Here is a 12,863-nt window from a genome sequence, read left to right as displayed (position 1 = left end):
TATTAACAACTCACTCACTGGCCCGCGCTGGCTATTAGAAAGGCCAGAACAGTTTCTTCTTGAAATTGAAGTTACAGGAAGATACAAGTTACACTGTGTCACATAATTTAAAAAAAAATCCTAAATAATGCTCAGTGTCCAACTTCATATTTTTATAGCCCTCATTGTGAGCCCGTGAAACATCTTAGTGTCACCTGCTGGGACTCAGTGAGATGTGAACTGTGAGTACAGTGACACCCACAGGCAAATATATTGTATTTTCACTGCCCCCTAAGTACAAGATAGGCACTTGTCTCAGATTTTTTAAATTAAAATATTTTAAGATAAGAACTTCAAAGGTTGGCAATATATCTCCAATCTAACTAAGGGGAAAATGTGGTAGAGAGAAAATATCAGATTTGTAAGGCCAGAAAGGACCATTATGATTACTACAACATCCTGCCTAACACAAGCGATAGAATTTCAGGTTATACGAACTGCAGAGGGTAACTATACCTACAACTTGATAAGTGAATTTTAGTGTGGGAACCTCTAGAGGCAGGATTATTTTGTGCTTGAAACACAAGTATCGGGGAAAACGTAGGTTCTACATCTGGTACTGCCACAGACCTGAGCAGGACCCTGAGCAAATCACTTAACCCCAGAGTACCGAGGCATGTCCCTAGCTATAAAAGGAGAATGGCACATACTTACTCTATAAGGTTAATGGGATCCTGTAAAGCACTGGGACCCATGGATTAAAGATGTTACAGAGGAACAAATTCAACATTAGGGGCTATAGTTTAATCCTACTGCACAAGGATCCCATAATTGTAAACCCCTGTGCTCCGTTACACAGCATTTACACAGACTGAAGGCTTGGCTTGAACTCACATTTCCTGGATTTCCGAAGTTCTTCTCTATTCCATTCTTTCTCTTTCCGGGCAACACACTCACGAAGCCGGTCACTAATATAATCTAGCAGCTCCCTGCGCGCATTGAAAATCTCCCGCTCTGGCGGCAATAGTGCATGGTATGGGGTATGGGCTATCTTCTTATCCTGTCACACACAATTGATATACAGTAAGGTGTAGGGAACAGACATCTAACATGGCGAACATGTGCTTCCATATTATTCTTAGCAGGAAGTAAACCTGACCTGATGCACGGCTGCCCAACATGGAAAGCACTGTATCATCCTGGCTATATAAACAATTGCAAGCCATGCCAAGGCACAGGATCCCCTTACCCAGTGCTTTTTTTGTAAGAAAAAAGGTGCCAGTACTCCGGGGGAAAAGCTGTTGAGAAAAAAAGAAGAAAAAAAAAGCCGTGCCATAGGGGGGCCAAAATGCCGTTGCGGCCCCTTTAAGAGCTGCGTCTCCCAAGCGGGCTTCCATCGGGAACCCAGACGCCCCAGGAAAAGAGATGCCGGGACGCCCGAGGGGAATGCAATTCATTTAAGTTATGCAGGGAGTTATGCCGGTATGCCATCCTGGGGCGTACCGTCTCAGAAAAAGCACTGCCCTTACCTCTCCACACACCTGCCACTTTTACACAACACTGAGGAGCAAGCTGGAACACAGCGTTTAGAAACAATCACATTTAATATTTTAACCAATTTTTTTAGTGGCTGCTCTTGATTGGACAGGGCTCCCTCAGGGGAAGGAGAAGCAGCCTGGTGCTGCGAGGTGACACAGAGACTTCTCTGTCTGCCTACAGAGTCTTGTTCACCAGATTTGCTGTCAGGAAGCAATTCCTCCCCCCGCCCCCCCCCACCGGATTGTTTGTTGTTGTTTCTCGCCTACCCTTGCAGCATGGGGCATGTGCTGTAAACTTGGATCCTGAGGACATGGACCACCTCAACAATTCCCTGCACTTTGGTGGCACCTCTAAAAATCTTTAGTTGAAGTGAAGTCATCAGGCTCACTACAGGTGGAATGATACACTTTGTGATATGCAGGAAGACAGGCTAGAAGGAGCCAATAGTCCCTCCTGGCCTTAAGCGCTGTGAAACTATGGCGCCCCGAGCTAGAATCGTTTCCAAACAGAATGCATCTCAAAGATCTCCAGGGAGCATCAGCAGCTTTTTAAAGCAGCAGCTCCCATGCAGGGACCTTGGGGCGCCCCGGGAAGGGAGCACAAGCAGGTTTTAGTGGGGCCAACAAGCTGAGCCAGCATTAGACTTGCTGGGGCCCAGGGCAGAAAGCTGACGCCTCAGTGGCCCAGCCCCACCACTGCAGGCTGAAGCTGAAGCCTGAGCAATTTCGTTTCCGGAGCTCCCTGTGGTACGTCACACCAGGCAGTTGCCCTGCTTGCCATCTCCTAACGTTGGCCCTGGCCTGGCTCATCGGTTAATCATACTGGTTACACGCACCTTCTGTGTCAGAGGCTGCAAGGTGGGGAGAAGGCAGGAGCCAGTGCCTGTGCGGAGCCGCCTGTGCCGACTCCCGTGGAACCGCCTGCCCCTTCCCCTGCTGCCTGCCACAGAGGCAGCAGCAGTGGGGGGGCTGGCAGGAGCCAATACTCATGGGTAGGGGGAGGAGGGAGACGGCTTAAAAGGCTGCCTGGAGAAAGGAGACTACCCCACCCACTCCTTGAGAAGCGCCTCTCCTTGGCCATAGCATGTCCGGTGGGCACAGCCAGGGGAGGGGTGCAGGTCCACCCCTGCGCTCCCCAGCCAGAGTGAGGAATGAAGCAAACTGTGCACTTTCCCCTCACTCCCTGACAAAGGGAAACAGCCATACGAATCTTGGGGGGCAGGGGAGAAGGTTGAGCCTTAAAGTATGCCTGAGGGTGGGAGGCAGACCTGGCAGGGGCACACTGCCAGCCAGCCCCTTTCATTCACCTGGTGATCGTTTCTCTTTTTCGTATGGTTTTATGTGTCCCCATTCGAATGGAGAGGGGCACTTCAGTCCCCCATCCTCCCTAAAGAGAGCTTGGGGAGTGGGAGGGCTGGGGCTGGGATAGTCCCAGAGAGGGGCCTGGTGATTCTGTCTCTTTTCTATATGGTTTTATGTGTCCCAGTACAAATCACTGGGGAGGAGCTTCAGGCCCACCCCAGCTTTGCCAAAGGTGTGGGAATCCTGGTGATGCTGTCTGTTTTCTGTATGGTTTTATGAGAGGCAATCCCATTCTGGATTCAGAGAGATAGACAGATGGACACAAACAGACACTATCTCATACCCATGACATCTGCTACATTATGTTGGTGATTAGCTTATGGTTAAACACAAGCTTAAAAAATAAAGTGCCTTGGATCCAAAATTGTAGGGTTAACAGCTTTTATATGCAGAAAAGCAGTTGTTGTGGCACAGATACCAGGATGGTCCATAGAGGTTTTACAGCATGTTTCGAGGAGGGGAGGGCTAAGGGGGCACCTCCAAAAGAAAAACGTTGAGAAGTGTTTTCAATCAAGTTCAGAGAAAGCAGAATTTCTAGATCTGGGAAACTGTCAGTCACACTTTATGTTCAACTTCTTTTCATAAAGCGATAATAAATGATTAATATACGTTAGATTCTTGTAACGTTCAGTCAGTCAGTAAGTTGCCTACAGTCATAAATTTTAACCATCTATAAGACCTTTGAATGATGTGCTTCTCACCATCGATAGTATAGACTACTCGGGTCCGTAACATGCTTATAACATCTATCAATCATTCATTAACTCCTTATAAACCATTTATAAATGGAATCTTAATATAAAATGTGACCAAATCATTTCTCTCCCTTGGCAAAGCTACTAAGGCTTTTTAGACATACAGGCAGTCCCCGAGTTACGCGGATCCGACTTATGTCAGATCCGCAGTTACGAACGGGGATTTTCTCGCCCCGGACGACGGGAGCGGCGGGACGCCTGGTCCCGCCGCCCGCGTCCTCCGGGGCGAGAAAAGCTGCTCTGCGTCTCCCTGGTCTGCTGGGGAGGGGGGAGAGGAGCCAGCAGACCAGGGAGACGGGGAGCAAAGCGGCGGAGGACCCGGGCAAAACCGCGGCGCTCCCAGATCAGCGCCGTGGTCCCGCCCGGGTCCTCCGCCGCTTTGCTCAGCATCTCCCTGGTCTGCCGGGGGGGGACGCAGCTAGTGCGCCCCCCCCCCCCCCAAGCAGACCAGGGAGACGTGGAGCAAAGCCGCTCCTTGGCACTACTGGACCAACCCGGCAGCACCCCAGCTGCTCTGCCCCAGGAGTCCTGATTCAGCCGCTGCTGATCAGTTTCAGCAGCGGCTAACTTGGGGACACCTGGGGCAAAGCAGCTGGGGTGCTGCCGGGTTGGTCCAGTAGCGCCACCACTCCTCGGCGCTACTGGACCAACCCAGCAGCACCCCAGCTGCTCTGCCCCAGGCGTCCCCAAGTCAGCTGGTGCTGAAACTGACCAGCGGCTGACTACAGGAAGCCCCTGCCCCGGGCTTCCTGGAATCAGCCGCTGATCAGTTTCAGCAGCAGCTGACTTGGGGATGCCTGGGGTTCTTAAGTTGAATCTGTATGTAAGTCAGAACTGGCATCTAGATTCAGCCGCTGTTGAAACTGATCAATTTCAGCAGCGGCTGAATCTGGACGCCAGTTCCGACTTACATACAGATTCAACTTAAGAACAAACCTACAGTCCCTATCTTGAACGTAACCCGGGGACTGCCTGTATAGCATCCTTTCATGGGTGAAAGTTCAGTGGAGAATGGAACGAGTCCCAAGAAAACTGGACAAAAGAGAGCCCACTGGTGCTTTAGCATGATCTACCCTTGCCAAAGTGACAAGTGCAGAACTAGAAAATCTGGTTGTTTATATATGTGTATCTGAAGAACATGATCAATATTAACATTAAATTTTAAGTTGTAGTGGTCAAAGAGATACCTGAAAGTATTTATAATATGCATAGTCTACTACAGTTCCCACGGCAGTTCTCCTTCCCTGGCTAAGTGTAATTGGCATCAGCATATCTGCACCAGCCTCAATTAGCTTATCAACCTGGAGAAAGAAAACAAAACACAGAACAAAACTGAACATCCTGTTTTTTATATTTTCCAACCAAACTGTAATTTCCTGTTATAATTAAACTGAAAGGATTGATCACCAGATCCTGATATCTATTTGTGCACATGTAACGGAGAGCATAATTTCTTCACATAAACACCTGTGTGAGCAAGTGAAAGACTCTAATGATGAGTTTTCACGTGACACAATGGGTTTTGCATGTGAAAAATTCCAACACCCATATAGGCAAACATAGCCCTGATTCCCAGGGATATCAATCTCATCTGATCCTACTTCTGTTCTATGGAAACCCTTCTTCGTTCCAATTGTTTATCTGGAACCCTGAAAGTTACAATACAGTAAAACATATACATGCTGATCAGGGCTATATTAAGAATGTGGCTTGCATCTGCCTCATATGAAATGCAAAGGAATCAGGAAATCCCACAATTCATCTGTTCCTGCATTTTTATTGCTCACCAGACATCAATCCTGCTTGTGATATGACAACTGGCTGCTGTAAAAATGATTATGATGTCAAACAATGACTGCAAGAGAGGCAGACCTTAGAAAGGTGGAATTCCTTCTAGAGAGCAAGAGATGAGAAATACAGTCAACGGTACACAAAATTCTACGTATGTAGTTGCAGATTTATGCTGTTTCACAAGTGTCAATGAGGAACAGTCATTTCCCAAGTACTTCTTTTATTATTTTAGCTTCCTCTTGTTTTCCCTGTCTTCCTTAGGAAGCTTAAAAACCAATGTTCAAAGGACAAAACTAAACTTCTTCTCTAAAAAACAACAAATAGTCTGGTAGCACTTTAAAGACAAACAAAACATGTAGATGATATCATGAGCTTTCGTGGGCACAAGCCCACTTCTTCAGATGACTGGAGTGTTGGACGTCTAGAACCAAGAATAAATAAGGAAAGGGGGGGGGAATTGAAGGGTAGGGGGTGGGGGAAAAAGAGGACATTGGGTAGGTAAATTTCAAAGGGATAGCTGATCCAGTATGAAACAGGAAAAACTTAAAAAACAACAAATAGCACCTTTAAAGACTAAATAGTTAAAAGAGGCTGATAAGAACCATTAGTTTGCACTGGGAAAGGAAAAGTACTAACACCAGATTCTACACAGACATCAAGAACCATTGGCACCTTCATTGTTTGGTTGGTTGATAATGTGTGAACCATCCGATATCATGATTTTTGTGACGAGTGTAACACAATTTTCCCCTCAGCATAACACAAACAGCTGCATTTAAAAATATGGCAGTTACTTACAATGAATCCCGCATGTGGGAGTGGACTCAAGTTAACCACAGTTGCTCACCATATTTCAAACATGACTTGTCCCTGTGTACAGGAGGCAAGTGACACCATGCTAGTTAAAACATGTGCACATGGTTTCCAAGGCAGTTCATTTTCCCAGCGCAGAATCAGAACAGAAACAAAAGGAATTGGCAGTAGAATCACTGAGTTACTACAGAAAAAAATCTGCATCACTGAAGGCTGAGGAGAGAGAACTGATTCACAAAGAAGAACTAGCATTCCACACACCTGCTAGGAATATAAGACCAGCCATACTGGGTCAGACCAACAGTCCATCCAGCTCAGTATCCTGTCTGCTGACAGTGGCCAACGCCCCAGAGGGAGGGATCGCAACAGGTAATCCTCGTGTGATCCCTCCCCTGTCACCTACCTCCAGAGAAACACAGGCTAGGGACACCATTCCTACACAGCCTGGCTAATAGCCATTGATGGACCTAACCTCCATGAATCTATCTAGTTCTTTTTTGAACTCTGTTGAAGTCCTAGCCTTCACCACATCCTCTGGCAAGGAGTTCCAGAGGTTGACTGTGCAGTGAGTGAAGAAAAATTTACTTTTGTTTATTTTAAACCTGCTGGCTATTAATTTCATTTGGTAACCCCAAGTTTTTCTATTGTGGGAATAATTAAATAATTTTTCCCTCTTCACTTTTTCCACACCTGTCATGATTTTATAGATCTCTATCATACCCCCCCCTTAGTCTCCTCTTTTCTAAGCTGAAAAGTCCAAGTTTTTTAATATCTCTCCCGTGCCAAACCACTAATAATTTTTGTTGCCCTTTTCTGAACCTTTTCTGAACAAGTTAATTGGAAAAGTAAAGTTGAAAACAATATATGTTTTCTTACCAATAAAATCCTGTTTGCTGTGGTCCTCTTTTGTTCATATGTAGTACTGACAGCAGCACAAAGGGCACTACCTAAGCCTTTGCTTAATGGAAGATTGGGGTCAGCGCCAAACGCCAAGAGCTCTGTCACCGCCTGCAAACGGGCACAGTAAATATGAAAAATAAATGAATGATGATGTCATCCTAGACAGTATTACAGCAGGACTGTGAGATCCAAAATGTACAACTATAGCTGTGTCAACACTTCACAGTGTTTAAAATAATCTCTCTGGAACGCACATGAGTATTTTACAGTAACTTAAAGACAGAAAATCATATCTAATGTCGGTCTATGAGAATAGTTTTGCACTTGCTTTGTGTTGCATTTTTAGCATGATAAAAACCACAGCTCCATACTGAATAGCCACGTGTCAAGTGCTTCCCAGCGTGACACGTGTCAAGTGTTAAAAAAGCCATCTGCTGTTCTGCTTTTCTAACTACAAAGCCTGGGTTCTGCCAGAAAAGCAGGACTATGCCAGCAGTATATGTACTGCACCTGACAGACAGGTTCATAAAACTCCATGACTTAGATTTCAGACGTTTCAAACATGAGACTGAATTCTGTTCTTTTAACCCAAACAGCGGCTATTAGCCCAGAACAGAAGCTCTTTCTAAGCCAGAGGAATCTTAACAGGCCCCTTTTATTCAATTATTTTCCCTTTAGTAACCAGTGTAAGACTTCCACAAGCCCCCTGTCTGATGATCAAAGATGTCTTGAGAAAAGCCTGGGTCAGACTTTCTATTCATGGGCTTTGGACACTGCATGGACTCTGGGAGACCATGGACACTGTAACTGGCCTCTTACAACTCAAGGTACTCAGGCATGATTTTTCTGATTTCATGTTATCTCTTGCTTAGCACTCCCGATCTGTCATCTGTGTCGGGGTGGGCAATAATTTTTGATGGGGGGGGGCACTCCAAAAATGTGGTAAGTGGTCAGGGGCTGCATTTTTCTACAATATTAATGGAGGAGAGTGCAGGGTCTGGAATCAAGGTTAGGTACAGGCGGGAGCTCTGGGCAGGAGATTGGGGTGCAGGGTCTGGACAAGCGTTTGGGTTCAGGAGGGGGTGGTGCGGCAGGGGGACAGTAGCGGGGGGCAGTTTGGATACAAGGTGCAGAGGGGTTTGGTGCAAGAGGGGGTTGTGACCTGTGGCATGGATTGGAGTAGGGGAGGGATGCCAGGTGTAAGTTTTGGCCAGAAGGCACTTACCATTGGCAGCTCCTGGCCAGTGGCCCAGCAGGACCCTCAGGCAGACTCCCTGACTGCCACGCTGTCCCGGAAGATGGCTGCTGGGCCTGCGTGTGTGTCTCTGCATGGTGTGCCCTTGGAAACCAGCCAATGGGAGCTGTAAGGGCAGTGCAGCACGCAGAGACCCGCTGCTACCCTCCTCACAAGGGGCATGCACAAAAGCTGATACCCAAATAAATCTGTTAGACTTTAAGGAGCCACCAGACACCTCATTCTTTTTGCCAATATTCTCTTGCTTCTGAAATCAGCCATGTTTTTCCCTTTCTTAGTAAGCTATGGCTATAATAAGGGTGCTAACAAAGTAGCTTCCTTTGCATTTCTTTGTCTATTTAATTTTTAAAAATTGAAAGCCAGCCAAGGAATCTCCCTCAGATAAGAACTTCCTGTGCTCTGCTTCAGGACTAACTTAAGCCCTTTTTATATAATGAAAATCAAGAGATCTCTGTAATTCAGTAATGCCCAAATTCATTCCTTTCATAGAGTAATTCAAAACTTTATATTAAAATCTAGAAACCTTCCCTTTTCATTTTACTGCAACTAGCAGTCACTTTAATTAACAGAGAAAATCATGAGAAATGAGCCCATCCGCGAATACCTCCTGGATCAACTGTGGGATTTTTTAAAGTATTGTCCTATTGTCTTTACTAAATGCAAAATTCATATATGTGCACTTTAAGGACAGCAGATTTTAGTAGCACTCACGCTATAATTACAACATCACATTCAGATCTCCAGAGAGTCTGCAAGGACTGTATTCTAGAGGCACAGACGTCCCCCAGCATGGGCAATTATAACTGAATATATTCTAACTATCCCAGGTTCAAACACACGCTAATGGGAGAAGATGAAGAGCTGGGAGGATCCAGATCATGAAGAATCATCATTTCAGTGACTGAAATGTTTGCTCTCAACTGCTTATTAAAATTGCTTATTTCCAAAGTTTTAATGCCTGGAGAGTGAAGCTATATGGAAATTGTATAAAGGGCACACTCGGTTCAGCCCTTTCAGATGTTAGTGGTTTTGATCATCTCAAACCCAACTGTCTGAAATAGAAACTGCATTATTGGATCAGACCAGTGAGCCAACTATTCCCCGGTGTCCAGCCTCTCGGAGCAGCCAGCATTATCTAATATCAGAAGATACAAGTAGTAACTCAGTGGACAGTTACAGAACAACCTATTCACAGGGGAAGATTCTTCCTAATCCCATCAGTTAGGGGCTGATTTAAGACGCAGAAGTATGACAGTTTATGTTCTTTAACATTTCCAGGGTATTCTATAGTGTAACTGAATGTTCTCACGAGCCATAACAGATGGATATTTCTTTCTGAATCCTGCCAAGCTCATAGCCACTAATCCACGAAGAGAACTGATACAGGGGAAATTCAGATTTGTAAGAAAAGTAAATCTAGATACAGGCAGACCCCGGGTTATGTACAAGATAGGGACTGTAGGTTTGTTCTTAAGTTGAATTTGTATGTAAGTCAGAACTGGTACATATTGTAGGGGAAACTCTAGCCAAACATTTCTCCAGAGCTCAGTTTTATTCTCCCACACCTCACTTCCCTCAGTCCTTTATTCTCAAGCTGAGGTGTCTGCTGAGAAAAGCCGCTCCACGTCTCTCTGGTCTGCTGGGGGGGGGGGACTCTATATTCGCGTCTCCCTGGTCTGCTGGGGGAAAGCAGCTAGTGCGGGGTTGCCTCACCCCGTTTGTAAGTAGGGATCCGATGTAAGTTGGATCCATGTAACCCGGAGACTGCCTGTACTTTTATTGGAAAAAAAATCTGGGTCACCCCATGATGTAAGCCATCTTGGCTCTGATTGGGGAAGGAATTAAAGCAAAAACTAACTAAGTAAAAAGGAATTAGACGATGCTCACCAAGTCGTTCCCACTGGCAATTGCCAGAGAAAGTGGTGAATGGCCACTCCACAAGGTGTTAGGATTTGCCTTATGAGTTAAGAGGAGGCGGACAACATCTCTGACATGCTGAGTAGGAGGGAAAACGGTAGAATTAGACAACAAAAAAGAAAATCAAGACATGAAATTTATGAAAAACAAGCGCATTAAACCCTTGCTATAAACACATACAAGGATTACATTTTAAAAAATTAAGATTGTTAAGGTTATATCCTTAACCCTCAAAAGCTGGGAACTATGAAAATTAATCAATTAATTAATGCCCCTTCTGCATAGACATTAAAATTCAATCTTTATTTACACGATCACATACTGTTTTTTCCTCAGGGCCCCAGCCTGACTCAGTACCATGATGGACATGAATCTGAATGCTGCCCTGGAGAAACAGATTCTATTCCTGCCTATGCCACAAGGTTCCTGTGTGATACAGAGAAAGTGGCATAAGCCAAACTTGTCAAGAGGGAAGCCCTACATGAGTATTAACGTTCCAGGTGCCTGACTTGAGAACTTGGGGTCTTCTTGCAGAAGTGCTCTGCACTCAAAGCCACAACTGAAGTCAATGGAATCTGTGCTTGCCACATCTGGAGTAGGAGTAGGATCCTAGGTGCTCTGAGAATTCAGGTCTCAGTCATCTTAAATTGGGCACCCACAATTTTTTATTTTAAGCTCTCTTTGCCTCTGTTCTCCATCTGTAAAATGGGAATAACACCCTACATCTAACTCCATTCATATTTGAGAAGCATTCCAATATTAAAGTGATAAGTGCCACAGAAAATCCCATGGGGAAATGAATACTTCATTCATCACAGCAGGGTTTGCAGGCCCTAGACCGAATGAGGAGAAAAAGTAATGACTAAAAACTTCCTAAGTACATACCGTCCATTTGGTACACACAGTGAAGCAGGGGTCGTGTGTGTGTGTGTGTGTGTGTGTGTGTGTGTGTGTGTGTGTGTGTGTGTGTGTGTGTGAGAGAGAGAGAGAGAGAGAGAGAGAGAGAGAGAGAGAGAGAGAGAGAGAGAGAGAGAGAGAGATTCCTTGTTCCTTGGCTTAATAAAGCACACTGTCAACAGAAATCCCAACATGTGGCTGCACTGGAAACACAGCCCTTCCTCCCCCCGCCGCATGCCTCATCAGCAGGGTTGGTACCATTAGATCAACTGCACAGACTGCTGCCATTTGAGCTAATGGAATAACTATTGATAGCAGCAGCAGACTGTAATCCCCTCTGTCAGTGGTTCCCAACCTTTTCCAGATGGGGACCCATTCTGACAATTCAGGAAGACTCGGTGACCCAAGGCAATTCAAAAACAGGGGGAGGATAAGGGGCAGAGTCACCTGGGAGACACTTGGTGACCCTTTTAAAATGTAATGGCAACCCATATTTGAGTCCTGACCCATAAGCTGGGAAACCCTGCCCTGTGTGGACCAGCAAGACGTCAGTGTAGGACACTTGTCAAGCAGGTTTCCTACATATCCGCTGGCCACAGAGTGGTGCGGCTCAGGGATTTTTATTCTGGAGGACAGTGTGCTCTCTGGTGAGCAGACTCATTTGCCCATTCCTCCAGGCCTGATCCAGTCTGCCCCATCCCCTCCAATCTGTCCCCTGTCCTGTCTCTTTGCCCCAGTATTCTCAACCCGTCCCAGACTCCTTACCCAATAAATCTTAGTCTAATTGTTTCGATCTCCCAGTCTTCCCTTCATTCCTTGCACAGTATTCCCAGTTTTCCCCTCAATCCCCAGGCATTTAATCTCACCTGTCCCTCTCCATTCCCCCAGTCTCCAGCCATTCCCAGTAAAATTTCTAAGCACAGGACTGCAAGAGCTTTTCAAAGAAAGACATCACCAGAATATTTTAACATAGGCAAAAAAAAAAATCACTTATTTTTTCCATAGTCTCATTTTGTGAAATACATGAATCATTTGGGCTGAATAGTTCACAAAAGAATTCAGCCTGAAAAACACTCGGCATGGAAAATGTCAGCATAAATAGTTAGAAATATGACAAAGTTATGTACGTCTTAAAACAGGGTCTTCTAATGGAAAACATTAGGCAACCTTCATAACAGGCAGTGCTACCAGCCCCACCAGCAAAACAAAGACATGAAAAAAACCAACAACCCCCAATTTCAATCATATTTTCAATCAGAACAGATCCCTATTTAGCCAAGAATTTATCATTTATACCAAAGAATTTTAGGCTATGTTATAAATCTCTGAATACAGGAACTGACCATGTAAAAAAACCCAAAAGGGAGCTCAATAATACAGGTTGGCTATAAAAAAATGGTAATTTCTAAATACTCAATAGCTTCAAAACAACTTTAGAAGAAAAACGGACTGAATAAAGCAATCAGCAATCAGCTCCTGAAAGGACACAATATATGCAACGTAATGCATCCTGGCATAGTAAATGCGACTTTTTCACATTTGCTAAATTGCTCAGGGACAGTTATCAAAAGTAATTAAGAAGGTTTCCATTGCTAAATTGGAAACCTTTACATCATTTCTATTTAAAGTTTGCTTTAAGGCAAGACATTAAAAAAA

General features: G+C 45.1%; 1 protein-coding gene and 1 long non-coding RNA gene across 6 annotated transcripts in view; one reads left to right on the top strand and one right to left on the bottom strand.

Annotated features, from left to right (window-relative positions):
- The window catches only part of ANKMY1 (ankyrin repeat and MYND domain containing 1), a 59,895-nt gene that overhangs the window by 11,777 nt on the left and 35,255 nt on the right, over positions 1-12,863 (bottom strand). For 4 of the 5 annotated variants that reach the window (XM_025185708.2, XM_075937483.1, XM_075937479.1 and 1 more), the window contains exons 11-14: positions 10,281-10,388; positions 7,115-7,246; positions 4,822-4,935; positions 874-1,039 (exon numbers count right to left, since the gene is read on the bottom strand). In XM_025185708.2, the coding sequence (XP_025041493.2) occupies positions 874-1,039; positions 4,822-4,935; positions 7,115-7,246; positions 10,281-10,388 (520 nt within the window). The remainder of the gene's footprint in view (positions 1-873; positions 1,040-4,821; positions 4,936-7,114; positions 7,247-10,280; positions 10,389-12,863) is intronic. The other variant, XM_075937481.1, reaches the window with a different exon arrangement.
- LOC142830842 (uncharacterized) lies at positions 7,472-9,341 on the top strand. Its single transcript, XR_012906363.1, has 2 exons — positions 7,472-7,965; positions 9,221-9,341. It is a non-coding gene; the product is annotated as an uncharacterized LOC142830842 (long non-coding RNA).

This window comes from Pelodiscus sinensis, chromosome 10, assembly GCF_049634645.1.
Source record: "Pelodiscus sinensis isolate JC-2024 chromosome 10, ASM4963464v1, whole genome shotgun sequence".
In the NCBI taxonomy this organism is placed as follows: Eukaryota; Metazoa; Chordata; order Testudines; family Trionychidae; genus Pelodiscus; species Pelodiscus sinensis.
The sequence above is the reverse complement of the archived record's forward strand: the minus strand, read 5'-3'. Positions and strand labels throughout refer to the sequence as shown.